The sequence below is a fragment of the Diorhabda sublineata genome, chromosome 3 (genome assembly GCF_026230105.1).
Source record: "Diorhabda sublineata isolate icDioSubl1.1 chromosome 3, icDioSubl1.1, whole genome shotgun sequence".
In the NCBI taxonomy this organism is placed as follows: Eukaryota; Metazoa; Arthropoda; class Insecta; order Coleoptera; family Chrysomelidae; genus Diorhabda; species Diorhabda sublineata.
In genome coordinates, this window is record NC_079476.1 from 3,728,069 (window position 1) to 3,747,824 (window position 19,756).

General features: G+C 33.6%; 1 protein-coding gene across 1 annotated transcript in view; it reads right to left on the reverse strand.

Moving 5' to 3' along the window:
• LOC130441496 (myosin-10) overlaps positions 1 to 19,756 on the reverse strand; it is a 135,918-nt gene that overhangs the window by 33,506 nt on the left and 82,656 nt on the right. Inside the window, exons 7-8 of the mRNA XM_056775210.1 lie at positions 12,380 to 12,706; positions 6,319 to 6,611 (exon numbers count right to left, since the gene is read on the reverse strand). Coding sequence (XP_056631188.1) covers positions 6,319 to 6,611; positions 12,380 to 12,706 — 620 coding nt within the window. The remainder of the gene's footprint in view (positions 1 to 6,318; positions 6,612 to 12,379; positions 12,707 to 19,756) is intronic.

A 19,756-nucleotide genomic window follows, 5' to 3' on the forward strand; every position in this document is an offset into this window, starting at 1 on the left:
TTTGAGTAAGTAGAAGACCCCAGTAAAAAATCACTAGTTCCATTTAAAAGGAGAAGGAAGACAAATATAAGTACAATTACGTACAATATTTATTTGGAACAATCACCTCGACAATGTAATTTCAGAAGTCATTCCGACTCTATGCATATTTGCTTGACATGGAGATTAAAGCCTAAAATGGTATGCTAGATATATCAAATAGTCATCAAACCCATGTTCACATATGCAGCGCTTGTTTGGTAGTCGAAAATTGAACAAACAACAGCTTAGAAAAAAACCAAACAATAATCAAAGTCTAATCTGTCTAGGTATAACAATGACCTAACTACAGCCCTAGAGGTGCCACTGAACCTGCCACCTCTTCACTTCATAGTGAAGGAAGAGGTGTTCAGGCTGATCCAGATAGTAAATCTTAAGCCAGAAAATCTAATAGGTTATCTAAGGATTATAGAGCTAATAAACTAGAAAGCTGTAACAAACCAATGAACCAAGTGAATAACGTGTTGGGCAAGTATATCTCATCCAAAGTGGTAATTAACGACCGTCAATCATGCGTCAACAAAAATCTACCTTAAGCTCGAAATGTGTCTTTATGGTACAGAGACGGTTCGAAGCTAGCGCAAGGAGCTGGACCGGGCATTTTTGGACCAAAATACAAGCTCTCCATACATATGGGAACATAATTCGCCATTTTTCAGGTAGAGTTGCTAGTAATAAACAAATGTGCTCTGGAGTGTTTGAATGGAAACCTCTCTAAAAAGCACATCTACATTCTCTCAGACAGCCAGGCGGCATTGAAGGTACTGAAAGCTATTGAGTGCACATTCAAACTAGTGTAGAAGTCAGCAAACTGCCTTGTCAGAGAAGGACAATCACATAATACCTTAGACCAATAAACGATACCAGAGAACCCTGTGTTTACAGCTGATCCATCAATCCCACTACTTTTAAGAAGCCTAGAATGTGGAATTATCTTTTATTTTTTACGCACCTAAGAGTAGTGTTTTGGAGTTTCATAGTGTTTCACACTTCGTAAAAATGTGGATAGAGTTTCATCCTTTGTGCAACAAAATCTGCACGCCGCATTATCTACCAAGTCTAGCATCTTCAGGTGTTTGTTGAGACGACAGTGCCCTGTTAGTATTCGGACATTGTTATTACTTAAGTTAATACATTTAGCATATCTACTCTGGTCATAGTTTCCCAGGAAAGTATGTGCCTGTCTCAGCCCCTGAAGGTTGTCTCCATAATTGGTTTTGCTCCTGTCTACCTTCTTTTCTAGTGTTTTTTCCCTTGTTATGGGATTTGGGTCCCATACCTTGTACCAATGCCCTACTGTGGCCTCATGAGCTGTCACTTCAATAATGAACTTAATGAAAGGCCAAAGAATTAGATAGAGTCTTACTGGAGGAACACACCAGGTCAAAAATAATCCAGAAAATTTATAAGCATATCAGCTAAGAAGTCTGAATAATTGCTCGTAGTGACCGGAAACGACATGAAACAGGTGGTCGATGACAGGTCACTGCACTGTCAAATAGCACCTTACAACTATGTGCAGTAACTGCAGATTCTGCCAGCAAGCAGAGCATCTACTCTGTCCTGCCCATTTTGCTAAAAGGCTTTAAATACCTTGAAGATATATTACTAATACCTTAGGAGGTGGGACACAAAACCTCCCAAGAAATAGTTTCTTTTGGGAGGAGTATATGTATTCTGGAAGCAAAACAATAAGATGTAGATTTTTGTTTAAGGTATAGATCCAGAGTGGTAAAATCAAAACGACTCACCAAGACAATCTACAATCTACAACCTCAAAAAACCAGCATGATTAGTCATTCTTGGCGTTTATTAGCAAGGTGTTGAAAATCAAATAAGTAAATTTACCAAAATCTACTAAAATTACTACTAAATTATAACAGTATTTTTCTATTTTCTACTATCCTGAACTCATCTTCAGCTTCAGAATGACTACAAAGCTTTTTTAATTAGCTTGTTATAACAAACATGAGCCATTTGAAGTGCTTATACTAAGAATCTAAAAGAATTTCAATAGACAAGCTCTAAGAGAGTATTATACCTATTTTTGATACTTTTCCTTTACCTTTCACCATTTAACGTTGCATGCTTACATTTGGATTATGTTTACTATAAATAATCAGTCTTTTTTTCAAGGGGATAAAAATTTGATTTTGAAAAAAACCACAAATAATATGAAAAATTAATAAAGTCTTTATTGGAATCGATAGAACGATCAGTATAATTTAATGTTTGAACATGATTTCATGCAAATGTTGGCCGCGGCTACGCTTTAGATAGCCCATGCGCAAGGTTCAATTTTGCAACGTATCTCCAACGAATCGGCCGGTATTTCACGAACGAATGCTTCAAAATGGGCTTCTAGTGCATCAATCGTTGCTGGTTTATCCCTGTAGACATTAGCCTCAGCATGGCCCCACAGGAAATAGTCCAAAGGCGTTAAATTTCACGATGTAGAGGGCCCAAACGTGGGATGAACTGTTTACCAGAGGCGGCCCTCAATTTGGCATGTGGCAACGTCTTGTTGAAACCACATGTCAGGCATGTCCAATTCTTCCATTTTGGGCCAAAAAATCGTGTATCACCACACGTAGCGCTCGCCATTCACGGTAACGTTCGGGCCATCGTCGCTTTTGAAGAAGTACGGCCCGATGATGACAGTGACTTTTTCGGGATGCATTGGTAACTTTTGCAATGCTGATCTTCATTTCAGATATGACAATTTTGCTTGTTGACGTATCCATTCAACCAGAAATGAGCTTCGTCGATGAACACAATTTTTCGATAAAAAAGTGGATCTCCCTCCAACTTTGCCAGCGCCCATTCAACAAATGTTAGACGTTGTGGGGGATCGTGTGGCTTCAAGGCATCAGCCTTATCTCATGAGGTTTTACACTCAAATCCTTTCGCAAAATTTTCTACGTAGTGGAATAATAGAGGCCCAATTGGGCAATATTTTCTTCGGTCTTCACTGTACGTTTGCGTGTTAGTGGTTTAATGTCCAATAGTGTAAAATGGGTTCGAAATTTAGTCACAAGCTTGAGAATAGTTCCATCAGTAAGCGTTGTTCGTTCGTAAGTCAATTCATTATTAAATTATAGACCAAAAACAATTTTGATAATGACACGATTCACGTGTGATCTGTCAAAAGTGTTACCAAAAAGATACCAGCAAAAAAATCACTCTTTAGTTCATATCATTACGAAATGTTCACTATTAATTACTAATAGGTGGAACATCTTATACATCTTTTATTTTCAATCGATAAATGTATCCCAATTATCAATTACGTAGTTTGAAAACAGATTTTTGTAGTTCAATTTAATAGTTAGTTTTTATTTGAGAAGTTTTAAAAGCATTTCTGTGTTGGGGACTAACCACCAAAGTACCTAAATATAATAGTTCTGGTCATGTTGTGTCTTTTTAAAATGCTTGTGATATAATAGAAACGGAAATTGAGTTCATAATCTGAAATGAAACGTTTGATGTCAATCTTTTTTAAAATATTTCCCCAGTGTAGCAACGAATAATGGTGTAGGTACATACTGAAAACCAATTGTTGAAAGAGTAGATTAACAGTCGTCAGTGTATACTGTATAATTTAGTCAAGATATAAACCCATTCAAATTTAAGGACTTTCTAAATCTAAATTGATCTACCATTAGAGAGAAATTTAATGAGTAATATTTTTACAAGCTGGAAATGATATTTAAGGAGTTTGATTGATTTTAATAATGCTTAAAAAAACATCAACTATCGAAGTGTTTTCTCGTGCTATTGGATGACTCGAGGCGATCCCAGCACGACGGATCGACGGATGTTACAAATTGACTAAATGTGTTTCGATCCAAGAATGTTTAATCAGTTCCAGGGAACTAGAATAGTCGCCTTAGGACGAAGAACTGGAAGACTCAAAGTAATAACTGCCAACGTTACCTAAGGGTTTCAGAATCCTGGTAATGAAGACTTTTTCATCGGGAGTGTCTCTATCGATCTCAACAATAACGAGAAGTATCTTAATCACTAGTAAATATCCAGGAGACTTTTAAGTTTTAAGGAATATAAAATCAGATCACTTGATCTGAATCCCATAGAGCTTGATTGGCATCAGTTACAAAAAGCTATTTACGCAACCATAAATCATTCTTGAGCATATTCATCCAAAACTTTGCGCAGAATACGCACAAAATTCATTGGACAACTTGGTTGAACGTATCTAGAAGATGTGCTGTTAAGATAAGTGCATATAGGAGACAAACGGAATATTAGTTTTCGTTTGGTTTTTTATTCTTTATTAAAACTTGATTTATTTTCGAAAAAAGATGTCATGATTCGCTTTTGGCATTCAACAGCTGAAAAAATAATATGCCCTTCAATCAATATCGATTACTTCAAAAGCTATTTATTTTGTTCATAATAAAATTGGTCTCTGAAAGGTTATAAAATGACGTGTAGTGTAGAATTGTGAGATGAAAAAAGTTGATTCAGCCCAATTTACCTATATCCAAAATCATCTTATTAAGTTGGTACGAAGATTGCTATCAAAGTTTTGAGATATGGCAACACTGATTTGAATATGTCAAATCTGAAATTCTAATTATAAACTTTTGTCATTTTCAATGGTGAATGTACTCAGAACGAGTTGTCATATGAGTGTTATTTGACTTGTTAACAGATTCGACGTGGATGAAACCAATAGCAGTGTGCCGATCAACTAGATTCATGTGACATACCGTGAGACATTGAGACATACTTGGGCTTCAGTTCCACTTGCTTACATTCAAAATGGCATTGGCTGTCAAAAAGATATGATCGCGTTGGATCATGTGTCGATGGGGGAAAGAAATGATGAAAAAATGAAATCGCGTTGCTTCGAAAGACGTCTATAAGATCGTGGAAGCTGAAGAATCATGGATCTATGCAGATAAACTCGAAGCTAAACAACAATTGATTGTATGAGACATCCAAGATAAGTCAAATCCTACAAAAGTTGTTCGCAGCAAATAGTCGCTTGTTTTTTCGTAATAACTGTCATCATTCCATTAGATCAACTTTCTAAATGGTATACCACATAGAAAAAATAAGGGAAACCAATCGCAGAAGGCGAATTTAGGGGTCATCCTTGGTACAGTTCTTGTTTTGCACCCAATGATTTCCTCTTATTTCCACAGATCAAAAATAAATTGATTGCGAGATCAACGTTTTTCTACATCTGAAGAAGCAGTTGATGCATTCATATCACATGTTTTGGAGGTTCGTCAATGGAAATGGAAATAATGGGTTCAAATGTAGGCCGAAGTGTATTGATTTAATGGAGAATATTTTGAAAAACAATAAAACCATATCCAATTATAAATTTTCATATAAATTGTCAAAACAATCCTCGTATAAGGCGTTAAATGTGAAATAAATTTTAATTATTATTTGTGTTTTGTGACAGAAAGTCACGTTTTCCGATAGTTTTGGTGATTATAAGTAATTTATGCCTCAAACAACAATCTTTCCATACAAATTTGGTGATAACTTTACAGAACTAACATTGAACATTCCATTTTTTAAGATATTTGCTCAATAAATATTTTTTGGTATCGAAATTTTCACTCACTTATTCTCATGGTACTCAACTCGATATGTTGCTACTTTTTCGTGAAAGCATTAGATTACACAAAGAGAGATAATTATCCACTACCCATTCATAAGCCATCGACAATGAAAATATTGGCGAAAACTGGAGATTCAAATCATCCAATGTGATTTGTGGACGCACTCACAAATGAAAATAATTTAGAAGAAAGTTTTTTTGTAATTCTCTGTAGTTCTCAGGATTATTGAAGAGCATCATGTATGTTCCTTTCACCATCAAAGTGTACAAAAGTTCTTAGTAATAGATATCGATTCAATGTATGTACAGAACAACCAGAAAACATCTCAAAGATCTGTTGTTTTACCCCCTAGGTTAAAATTGTGTTTGAACTTCCTCCAAGATAATTTGTTGGATTAGAGTATTTGTCATTAATTTCTCAAAATAGGATGTGGTTTCTCCATCACTGAGTGCATTCTCATTGTATATTGTCTGTGCGGAAACACACACAATTTCCTACTATGAATTGAAATATCATTGTTCAGAATTTTTCCCAGATGAAAACGTTTACAAGAAAATGTTCAAAAGTTCAGGTATTTAACATTAAATTGACTGTATTTATACCCACTAATTGTCAACCGGATTACCTTGAATTCCTTAATACCTAAATAACAATGGATTTTAAATTTATAACTTACCTTTCTAATCTAGCTGTAAGTTTCTCAACTTCACTATTAAGTGCGTGTAGTTTCATCTTGTACTCTGCTATTTCTCGTTCGTGCAGTTCACGTTCTTCATGTTTTTCTTGTTCTGCGCGATCTCTTTGTTCCCTCAATTGATTCATCTGCTTTTCTTTATCTCCGATTGCTTCTTCCAATGAAGATAAAGCACCTTCGGAGGAGCAATGATGAGCTTGCATAGCAGACAAACGAGCTCTCGCCATATCTACTTGATTGTCTTTTTCTTTAAGAAGATCTTCCAGATTTTCAACCTAAAAATTCGCATGGATTGAATACTTTTCGATTTTGAATTTTATTCAATACTTCAATGGAAGTGTTAATTATTTCTGTTAATAAAACGTGAGATTATTAGTGTTATAAACAGATTGATTTTGAATTCATGCAAAAATTAGAGTAAGGATGATCAACTTTTCCTGAATTTCTTTAAGTTTCTCTCACGCAGAGGAAATAGTATTTCTTCAGCTTAATTCACAAACTTCGTAACTCCTTAACACCAAATTTTACAATAGACACAAAATTTTAACGTTAGAAAAATTGGATAAAGACTTTACCATTTTTTTTAATAAAGGATAAAAATAGTGGCCAGATATCAAATTTCGAGAAAATAATTGAAGAAAAACAAGTAAATTAACACGGATTGCGGTTAACTTTAAACAAAATGAGAGTCTGGAGTTGCGATGTTTTCTATTTAGACTTTTAAATTGTATCGGGTTTTTCTGATCCTTCTGTTAGATGCGTTCAAAAATTGTATATCTAATGGTATCAAAATGTTCATTATAAGAAAATAACGGAGTTGCGTGGTTTGCCGATGATGTACTTATGTTTTGAAAAAAATATCAATTTTTGAATTGTAATATTTTGAGGTATAATAGCGAATGAGGAGGACAAAAATATCATTATGAGAATTTTATATATAGCTAGGCAGATTAGTTGAATATTTAGGAGTGCCAAAACAAAACAGTTAAAAAATACTAATCAAAGAGAAATTTCTAATAATCTATTGAGAAAGAAAATATAAATAGAAATGTAATTCGCACGTGGAAAGTGGGAACTTCGTAAAATGTAGTCGAAAGCTTATGAAATTTAGGAGAAAAGAAGTTGGTTATGAATTCCTATTTCACTCCAGAAATATCGATTGAGTTTCAAGAAAACTGATCTGCCGATAACGAATTAATGAAATCTTTCTATTTCTTGTTTAGATCTTTCGCAGAGGATATTAAATAGATATTCTCAGTTATAAGTAAATTACAAATTGAAAATGACATTTAATATCTGTTGAATATGATGAGAAAGATTGTGGTCGTTCATTAAATTAAGTAGACGATTTAATTCCAGTGTCTGACAGTTCTTCAATAATTTACTACACAATAATTACTCAAATTATTGTTTTAAACAAGGTCTGTTATCATGTTATATCTCACAGTTCTGTTCTGATTAAAAGAATAAAAATATTTTCATCAGGACTAATTTCTTCTTAAAAAGGAAGTACGAAAGGACGACTCTTATATTCTAACACTCACTATATATAAGATAAAGAAGTCCTTATTACATACGGATTTGTAGTTTCACTTTTTGTTTTTGATAAACATATTCTATTTAGTTTTTTTCCAAAATGTAATGCTCAGTGTGTTACATTATTTCCAATATGGAAACCACAAAAAAAATGAGAAAAACTCAAATAATTCCACAACCTTTATTCTTATTTTTATACGCGTTCTATTGAAGGTATAATATACAGAGTGTGCCATTGAACAAAAATGAGATTTTGTTATTGACAAAATTCGAAACTCATATAGTATGATTCTATGTAGACTCGAAAATTGAGAGAAATCAATAAAGTTTTGTGTTTGAAAATTCATTTTGCAAATGATGCCAGTGCGCCTCATTTTTATTTTGCGGAATTTTCCAAATATGTTGAGTTTTCAATAAAAATTTCAAGTAACCTCAAATATTTCCTAAACCGTGCTGTAATCAAATAGGTCGGTCTTTGAAAGTTTTTACCACTAAATTAAAAAACGCAATAAAATGTAGGGTGTTATATTAAAAATTCCAAAGTTGATGTCGATACTGAAGAATTGGGAGATCCTGTATAATCCAAGAGTCAATAATCTAAAAATTCTTTTAAATACAAAGAACTTTTGTAATGAAATTTTTTGATCACTTTTACAGGTTTGGATAAAATTCTATGGGTCACCTGTACACACTGTAAATGAAGTTTGACCAATTTATGGGTTAGTACTTATTTGTTAGTGAGGCACTAATCAATTATTTGCACTTACCGTTATCATATATTATTATTATGTTTCAAAATCACCTCACACTTTGGTCGAGAGAAAGTATTCCCTCATTTTTTGAAGTACAATAAATTTTCAGAACGGTCTGGAGTATTCTGGATGTATTTAAACATCACATAGTCGGAAAAGAATATTTGTTTGTCCTCTTTAGGACAATAATATTTAGAAAATACTCTACATACAATACGGTTTATGGTAAAAAATACAGGCCAAGTTTTTTAATAATATATCGCGTGTTGAGAATGAAAGTGACAATGTGAAACTATATTCTATTAAGAAAGAAAACTGTAAATTGTTGGTAACTTCAGTACTGAAGAAATATGAAAAGTAAATGAAATAAGCATGAGGCTTTGCGTAGTGAGAATGAGTTAGTTTTTGAATTTTTAAGTGATAAAGTACGAATTTTTAGGTCCATGTTGTATGAACTCGATTTTCTTGAAGTCTGGATTAGGTCACGCAATTCTCAGCGCGCAATTTAATGGCATACTAATAAATATTTATAAGGAAAATTAATATGCTCTAAGAAATTATTGAGAGATGCATTAATCTGCGTACTACAGGGTGGATAGAGTAAAATATAAAGTACTCTATCTTGGAAATTATTAGTCTTAGAGACTTGCGGTTAAAAAATGTTGAAAAAAACAATTTTAGATTTAAAAGTTTCCGGGGGCCTAGCCACTATAATGAAAATTGTTTGGCTATTCATTGAAATCCACCAATCAAATTGTACCAAAAAATATTTGTCCCTTATTTTTGAACACTTCATGAGGTATACAAGTGTTTGATAGCAAAAATTCGGAGTAAGTAGATGAGGCAAAAATAATGCTGTGACATAAAAAAATTCTAATACAACTTATAGGCCTTCAAAGCTTCGAAATCAGAACTTATATTTAAGTATATTTTCTAAATTATTATACATTCTAATATTATGAATTTTTAATGTGTGATTTTGAATGGAAAATTTCAACATATTAAGTTGACCAATCGAAGAGAATTTGTGGCGGTACCTTACATGGCTCAGTATTTTTAGTTTTGAATGATTATTCAGGTAGAAGTAAGCTTTTCTACAGATTGATGCACGTTTGCTCTGAATCTAATGCAGACGCAATAAAAAATTTGCAGATTGAAAGCCTGTTCCGCAGAATTATTCGCGATTCACGAGTTGAATATCATTAAATTTGGCCATTGCAATAAAGGATGTGTGGGCTGCAAATTCTTAATGAAACAACACTTTCTTATTAGCCAAATACGACAGTTTTCGCTTGATATTTTCGCTCAAACGTTGTAATAAGTTCGCATAATTCTCGCCGTTGATAGTTTTTCCTCTTTCAAGATGGTTATCGAAAATTATCCTACGCGCATCCCAAAAACCCATGACCTTACCTGCAAATGGAACAGTCTTTGCCTTCTTTTTAAATTCATTGTTTTGATTGTTCTTCAGTTTAAGGTGTGAAGTGATAGACCCACGTTTCATCCACTTTTATGTGGATTTCGGCTTTATTTTTGTGAAACATTACCAAAGACTCGATAGAAACATCTTCACGACGCTGTTTTTGTTTCATTGTGAGCAAACGCTGCACCCAACTTGTACATGGCTGCCTCATGTACAAATTTCAAGTTAATACGTGGTGTATCTCACTTTTTCAAATGCGTAATTATGTCTACTGGCTCGCGCACTTTCATCATCAGTACCACTTTGTGGATTTTCTTCAACATTTTTGCAGTCATCACCTCATTTGGTCTACTACTGCGATGCTGGTCTTGGCAGGTCGTACGGCCTCGTTTAAACTCTGCTATCCAATATTTTATTGTTGATAACGAAGATCTAACTCAGACTAGACTCTAGTACAACTTTGATATTGGTTGTGCTAACGCCTTTCAAATAAAAGTTCTGTATCACATGACGATAACCAATTTTTCCCATGTTCACAAATTCACTGAAAACGTTGAGTATTGATGGCTAACAAACAAATACCAAAAAACGTGACATTTTCCAACTTGAAACATATGCTGTATGTAGAGTTTGTTTCAACGAATAAATACTTATTTTGATGATGTTTACAAATTTCTTTTCTGAAAAAATTAAAGTAGTTTCTTTTGCAGTCCATTTTTTGTTTATGTTGATGTTTATATATTTAATATTATCGAAAAATTTATTTTGAGTCAGTTTCCAAAGTCTAATTTAGGTGGCAGGAAATTTCCAATAATCGTATTGATAATAATTCTCTTTTGCCCCATAAAGATTAATATGAGCGCTCATAATATTAAAATGTCGAAGCACAAAAGATTGTATTCCATACATGAACTGTCGCTATTAAATATCATTAATTAATTTTATCGCTATCATAAAACATGTTCACAACCACCAATATCATTTGTTAACTACTTTCGATTACAACAAAATTTTCAAATAAATTGTTGAATTATACTTTGATTTTTTTATTTCAAATTCTACTTCTATATTTTTTTCTGTTGGTTTCGACAGCTTTTTAATATATTAGAATTATTCATACCGTTTTGTGTATTGTTTCGGAAAGTTGTCAACAGTGACATTAGATTTATCGAACCGAGAAACAATCATATCTAGAACATAATTTTTTTAAATCATATTCAAATTTACAGCCATCTATGACAACACTTTCAATCATTGACACTCATGTATCTAAATGGTGTGTGAGCAAGTAGTTATGCGAGAGTGTTTCCCTACTATGCATCAAATTAGTGTCCAATGTTTTGAAGATGGAAGCAAACCTGATAGTACACGTACACTTTATTGACAAAAACCAAAGCTGACATTTTGACTTTTTTTACCGTCCACGCCCTGTTTTGCTTTACCAAACAACATCAGTACGCCTCCGACATTTTCATGTATGTCTAGAAGGCTTTCGATCAGGTCTGACATGCCGGACTTGTAAGGAAGCTTCTGACTATCCGATTGCCACCTCCTACAATGAAATTGTTATATTCATAACTCTCCAATCGCTCCATTATCGTCAAAGTCCTACATATTATTTATACGTTTGTCACCCTAGACCCTCTTGACTTCACAGTAAAAGTCCAATTGTATGCGGACGACAAGAAATGCGTTTCCTCAATACTAAATCTTCTGAATCAATTTTTGGATTGGTGCAGGAAATGGAGGGTAACTCTCGATTCCCAAAAAGCTCAAGCCATCGTCTTCACACATTATGTGTGCAAATATCAACTCCAAAACTTCCACCTGAGCCAGTATCCCTCACGGGGGCCTTGAATGCGAGGAGCTAACTCAACGCAAGATCAGCAGTGTTAGTGTCCACGGTATTCTGCATGGTAAGCATATTATAAAGCATATTTTTTGTTTCAGGGTGATTCGTTGCGTGGAGAAGGCAAATTGAAACCACGGAATCACTTCTTGCCATTGAATGAATAACCATTAGTTTCTCATTCTTCGTTATATGAAAAATTTCAATGATTTATATTAAATCTAAACTTTTAATGCGACTTTATCGATCGTTGGAAGACTAAGTAAGAAAATGTATGAGAACTTCAAAAGATATGTCAGTGTTAATGATAAAATTATTACTTATATGATATAGCAGCCATAAAAATCTTTCGCAAAAACTTAACTGCTATAATATACCTGTACATGATGGTTTACGAAAAGGAAAACCAATTAAATTGAATTTCTATGACACTATTGAATAACTATTAAATAATATGAATAGCTATTGAGAGAAAATACTCACTTTTCTTTGTAGAACATTGATCTTCCTATCCTTGATGTCCATATGCTCCCTCATCTCGGCCATTTCGGCTGCTGCTCTGGCTCTCTCCTGTTGAAACTGCTGTGCCTTCTTCTCCGCGTACCTGTTCTTTTCTTCTAATCGCTGCCTTAGTTCTTCGACGTCGGTCTGTAGCATATTGTAATGTTCTTCTTTAGCACACAGCGATTCTTTGAGCACCGCAATGTGCCTTTGGTAGTCTTGGTGTTGTTCCTCTAGCGTCTTCATCTTGGCGCCCATGGCGAGGATCTCCTGGTCTCTGCGTTGAATCTCGACGCGGAACTCGTCCAGCTGCACACACGAGCAGTAGCATGCACTATCCATGCGGGGTATAAGCGACAGTGAGGTGGTAAAACTGAACTTAAGCGGCCATAGAGTCTTATTACCTAGTTACATTCTGATAACTGATCCATCTTTCCCGACTTGCACGTCGTTTAACAGAAAACTTACTTGGCGCTTGATCGGTGGCGGTGCCATGGCGCAGACGACGGCGGAAGGTACTTGTGGTGTCAAACGCTCGACCTCGCTCTCTAATAGCCTGACTTCGCGCTCTAACGTCGCGATTCGTGCATCTTTTGTATCAAGTAGCACTTTAACCGTGCTACTAGAGGGCGAGGGGACTAGTTCCAGCTGCGTTTGAAGGGTGCGCAAAGTTTCGTTTGCTGCTTGTAACTCCTGCAGAGGGAATGAAGAGGAGCTGTCAGATGCCTTTCTCGTCTGCCGGCCGTTCATTGCTTTACCACCACCATCGGAATATTTTTTTGACACATTACCAAGAATACCCACCAAATCGAAACATCACCTTTCAACTACTTACGGCTTTTAGAAAATTGAAATAAATCTTTCATTCTTTGAAGATATTAATAGCATACTTTCTTCTGAATTTTTAAGATTAAATATATATAAAATTATGATAAATTGTCATGAAAATTAAGATGATATGGATATTTGTTAAAGTTCAATTTTGGTTTGAAAAATATTTTCAGTTTCTAATACATATTTTATTTCATTTTCCACAGATAATAATCAAAATAATGAGATCTAATTGGTTTGGAGATGGAAATAGATTTTTGATTTTCATTTAATGAATTCTCATTTTATCAAAGCTTCTGAAGTTGAGATTGGATAAGTTCCAAAATAATCACTGATAATTTAATCCCAGCGTGTGCAAATTTCCGATTCAGCTTTATGTTTCATTAAGATGTATTATAATTATGTATAATACCACGGATTTTCATCTAATTTGAAGATAATTACACAAATACAGAAACAACAAATGCCCAAATAGATATCCATGTTTGCAGCCTAAGGACACTGAATATTTAATTTATCTTGCTGCGAGATTGTGGGCTCAGGCTTTGTGAACTATTTGTGAACATTCCCACTCTTATTTTGATACTAATCTATTCATATTCTAATTAGTACGTTAGTCAAAAAGTGGAGTGGGGCTCGAGGTGAACAGTTTGTTATAATTTACTGCATTTATACTAGTAGACTGGATGTGAGTTTGAGATGGTGCATGGAAATAGCTACGTTTAATATACGTTTAGTCCAGTTTGGAATATATGAACGCAATAAATCGGAAATATACATATAAGCATGCCTTAAGGCTCGTTCAGACGGTGACATTCATGTCGTGGCATCAAATGCTGTGACAGCGTTTGACATTGGACATTATGACACCAAGTGTTCGCACGTACCAAGACTTGTGTTGCGACATACTATTATCAGAAATGGCGGAACTCGTAACTGCAGTAGCAGATGTATTAAATTAATTCGAAGTTGAGGCAAAAACTGAGAAGGAGAGTGTGGTTAAGAAAGTGGATTAGACGTAGGAATACATTAGGTGCATCAGGAACACTGCTGACGGAATTGCAATTAGAGGACCCCAAGTCTTTTTGCAATTTGCAGTTCAAATTCTTCGTTTTTTTAAAGAAAGACGTGAGCAAAATTATACCAGTGGAACTTAGGATTATAAATTTCAACACCAGAACCAGTTGTAATTGAATTTTTCACCTTTCGGAATTCATCATTGTATGTTCCTCGAATTGATCTAATTTTTGCCCTCAATGCTTTCACATTTTCTAATTTAAAAATGTTGAAAAACGCTTCTTCCGCCTGATCCCGTTTATTTCTATCCTTCAATGCTGAAATTGACTTATCCCATAGACAAGGGTATTGCTGGTAACATTCCAGTTATGTAAGTATATCAAACGAAGACATGATCGCATACCAAACAGCGGATTCGCGCATAAAAATACGTATTGTAGTATCAAACTCTCAGTACTGTCACCGTCGCAGATGTTCAAACGATTAAACAAGCGAGACATCACGGCATTAGGTGCCACGACCTAAAATATCATTGTCTGAACGAGCCTTAAGGTTCATTCTGACATTTGCAATAGAGACAGCGGTCATGAATAACTGAGATGGCAGCATTACCTTCAATCACAGGGTTACATACAGAAAAATTGGAAATTATATTAGAAGAACATATGTCGTTCCAGATAGTGAGGTTTGCCAAAACTAGAAGAAAACCTAACCAATCAAAACATCATGAAGGAAGTAAAACTGAACACCTTGACAAGATATACACTTGAAATATGAAGCAAAAGAAGAAGTACCACTACGGTCACACTAAATAGACATTTCTCATCAGAATAAGTTTATTTTTTAGTATTTAGCGAGAGGATGCTTGATAAATCTAATCCAAAGCGTTAGTAATCAAGCAAAGACATCCCCGAAGACTTGGAATTCTAATACGAGCAGTTGATCTCAAATATTCGTGACATTGATTGCTATAAAAGTAGAGGTTTATTCTTGATTCTTGATTTTTGATTCTTGATGCGTGATTTACTAGTACTAAAATAGTGGTTTTTAGACGTTTTTGATCCGAAGCTGTTGTTTATAATATCAGGTAAAATTCACAACTGAAAATAACGAATGTCCAATTTCTCTTGCGGTAAATCTCTAGTATTTCCTTCAGTACTGTTTTTTTTTTGTTTATTTTCTTTTAGTTTATATATAATTTTGTTATCATGGGGAAACGATATTTCTATGTGAGGTTGAGGGAAAACATTCGAAACTTTCATTGGGTGCAACCTTAAACCGATGGATTGTGAACTGAAGTGAATGAAAGTAGGTTTTCAGAGAATTGTGAGTATGTCAACTTTCAAATCGAGTTATGAACAGTTTATACATAACTTTTAATACACAGGGAGGCCTAAAATAATGGAAACTGTTTATTTTTAGATGAGAAAACTTGTATATATTTGAAAGCTTCTTTAAAAATAATGTTATGTAGAGTATATTTTGAATAATATTATTTCCTCAAGGAATCCAATTAATTAAATGCATCAAATACATTAAAATGTAGTTTATCTTGTTCATAAGAATCACATCATCTCATATACAAGTTATCTCAAGCATTGTTAGGCATGAAATAGTTCCACACAAAAAATATCCAGCAGCGTGAGGTTTGGAGAAACACTTTTTCTAGGTTCTCACCAAGCCAAATACTGGACCCAGCATTCGGAGTCATCTAAAAGAAATACTTTTTGATATAAATATTGGGGGTGTCTCTCACGCGCCCTCTAAGGTCTCTCTGTTGACATTTACAACTCTTGTACAATGGAACTGTTTATAGGAACAAATAGAACCAGACTTATGTTATTACTGTTCAGTTTATTCATCAGTATTTCGTAGAATTATATTCAACGGTAGGCACATAAGTTAAGTTATATGGATTCGCTTTAAAACTTAACAGAATATCATTTATCATGAAGTCAGCTTTTTATTGGTTTGACCATCCATGTTCTCTAAATTGCGCAAGAAGTTAAAGAAGGGTACCTTGTGAGGTATTGAACAACTAATGGAGTACAAATCTAAGAACAATGAACATAGAGGTCAATGTGGGATTGGAGTTGATGCAAGTAGAATAATTAACGGGACAGGTGACAGAGCAAACGCTAAGTTTGAAAAAGAAAACACGCAAGGTTGATTAGGTAAGGAATGTGGAAAGAACCTGGAGTGAAAGAATCTAGTATGACTGAAGACACTAAAAAATAACTTGATAGAAGCCATGTGAAAATATTCAAAAATCAGGAAAAACCCAAACTGGGCAAAAACAGAAAATATGCTGATAATTGTTTATAGTAATTTAGGTGAAGGGCCTTTTTATGTCAAAAGCTAATCAAAAACCGAACAAAAAACCCAAATAATTTCTAAAATTACGGGGTGACCGTAATTCCATCTAGAAGTTGTAAGTTTTTTTTCTCTCAAATGACAAGAAACAAATTAAAAGTTGAAAAAAGAAGTTGTACTAAAATAGTGAAAATATCTGTGGCAATTATTATTGATTCGCAACCCAAAATTCTATATTCTTATAATTATTTTGAAATACATAATAAAAAAATAGAATTGTGAATAAATATTATTATTTCGACAAAAAGGCGCATGCAAATGCAAGCTACTCATGATTGATACTTACGAGAAATTTCATAGTACTCCTTGTTAACTTTCAAAAATATTATATTTTGATTCTAATTTGATTAGATCGTGTTTGGTAACTAAACCAATGCAGATAAGGCAGTACTACGTTTTTATTTTTGATTGTTATGATTTAGAATTGGAATATAATACTGGTTTGGTCTCTTACGTAAAAGAAAACTTCAGAATTTCCATTGAGGTGTTTCGGTCGTGTTTGGAAATTATTTTTTAATCATAATTTTACATGGTCTATGATGATCTCATGTTATTAAAAATATGTTATGCTATAGAAATTAATGAAAATCTTGCCTGAACTGAGTTGTTCACACGGAATATTACTTTTTTTTATATACAGTACGAAAAAAATTCATTATTTCGTAAGCCGTCGACTTTCAGGAAAAATCTTCAAACCCGTCGATTTTTATCATCATCGTAATAACGTCATTGCTAAAGTTTTTAAATGGAAATGTGGGTGTTGTGGTACATTATTTGGAAGATCTTTTCAATACCTATTTAGCCATATCAATACCTCTGAATAATTGATGTTTTAATTTGTTCAAAAATTATTACAGTAAATTGTATCATTCATTGCTTACAACGAAACCCAAATTAAGTCCTCAAACTGTTTATCTTTACCTAAAATACAATAAGCATTAGATAATGACATGGTTCATTCAACTCTCAAATAAGGAAATTACGAAAAGTAACTTTTCTACGGAACTTATGGAAGATGATTTTGATAGACGAATTGAATTTTGTGAAATTATAATGGAGAAAAATAAGAGAGATCCGATGCTTTTGGAATGTGTGCTTTTCTCGCTATATAATTACTTAACGGCCATGGCAATCGTGTTGGGTCACGGAAAATCCACACTGGATGCAAGAGTATATACCAATATCATCAATACCAAAGGAAAGTTAATGTTAGGCCGGGAATGATAATGGGATTATTGGACCATACTATTTCGAAAAATCCTTAAAACGTCCTCGATAACTGGAATTTCTTTCAAAATTTTTGCTGTCGTAATTGAACCGATTGTTTCCAAATAGAAATGATTTATACCTTTACACCATGCTGCCATAGTGCGCAGCTACTTAAACAACGTCTTTCCAAATCGGTGGATAGATCGAATAGAAATAAGAGAATGGTCGCTTAGGATATCTAATTTAACTACTGTTAATTTCTTTTTATGGGAATAATTAGTAAAGTAAAGTTGACCAAAATAGACCACAAAGTATTATTGAAGTCAAAGATAGGATTCGGTTGTACAAATAACTCCTAAAGTTATAAGGAAGGTTCGAGAAGGCACTCTTTCTCATTGTATTCCAGCTGAAGGTAAACAATTTGAGCATTTAAGTTTCGTTAAAGAAAATTCATCATTTTTTTGAACAAATACAAGCATCAAGATATATTGATATGGCTGATAAGGTATTGAAAAGACTTTTCAAATAATGTATTAGGCGTCATTGAGCTCACATAGATAACGCAAAAATAAAAAGGTATACTTAAGAATAGTCTGTTCGAAAATAAAAATCGACGAGTTTCCTTAAAGTCGCCGATTGACGAAATAACGATTTTATAACATAAACGTTATAAAAATAACGTTACGATTGATCAGTAGCACTATTGAAACCTTATTTTCAATATTTGCGTATACCTTTAAAATATTACAAAAAGGATGAATAAATAAAAGTTAAAATAGACACTGATTATTGTGAATATATTCAAACTTTGAAATTTTTTGCAGGGAAAATATATGAAAGTTCTTATATTTATACTATCTATTGTAATTACTTTAGTTTTCACACAATGTTTCAAAAAAAAACTTGATCTTCTCCCCCAGAAACTGAGAAACCTGGAGATTTCTCAGAATGTGAAAAAACGCATTGAATTTCCATAAAATATACATACCAAAAAATCAACCACCTGTAACCTTTGATTTAAGTATAACCCAAAAGACGTAGAACTCCATGAAATTATCGAATTGACTTATAGTGACTTGAATGTGGATTATGTTTTCGATTTCATGTTCGCACCAAAGATCAAAACGAATGTTTGGTTAAAATAAATCCAAGCAAATGTAAACTTGTATACATCATGAAACCTAAACAAAAATATATTCGAAGCAATGGACTTCATCTTAAGAACCTGTTCGTAAGAAACCAGAAACTGATTAGCAGGCGAATACAGTCATGACATTTATGTTTTGGGATTCCAATAACTAACTATTATTATCCTAATTTTCTGACGCGTTTTTGAAACAAAAACAGGACCAAATGTACACAGAAATAAAAAAATGCTTTGGGGAAAACGACTTCAGACAAAGCAACGATAAACGTTTATACAGATATGTAAAATTTTATAATATAGTCATTTTTTTGTGCAAAAATATAGTTTCATCAAGTCGCAATCGTTATGCCAAGAATTTGAAATAGATTTAAAACTTTGTGAGATAAATTATTTTTTACCAAGAACTATAGTCATAGCAATAAATTTACTATCTGATAATGGATAGAATTCTCTTGAAACAAATTAGAACAAGTATACTCAAATGCGAAGAACACTGCTTTTTTAGATATAGGCAAAAATATCTATGGTATGATAAAAAAATCGATGAACAAAAGTGACTGGATAAGATAAATTGTTTAATAGTTGTCAGACAACTTTGGGAATATCCTTTCTTCCAATATAAATTTACAGACTTGAGGTATGAATTAAGAGAAGCTCTAACTTTGATACAACCAGGAATACTGTCACAACTCCTATGAGTTTGTAAGTTCAATATTTTCAATGAATTTGACAGGGAAATCTTTAAGTAGATTCTGACGATCATAGGAGAAAACTACGAAGCA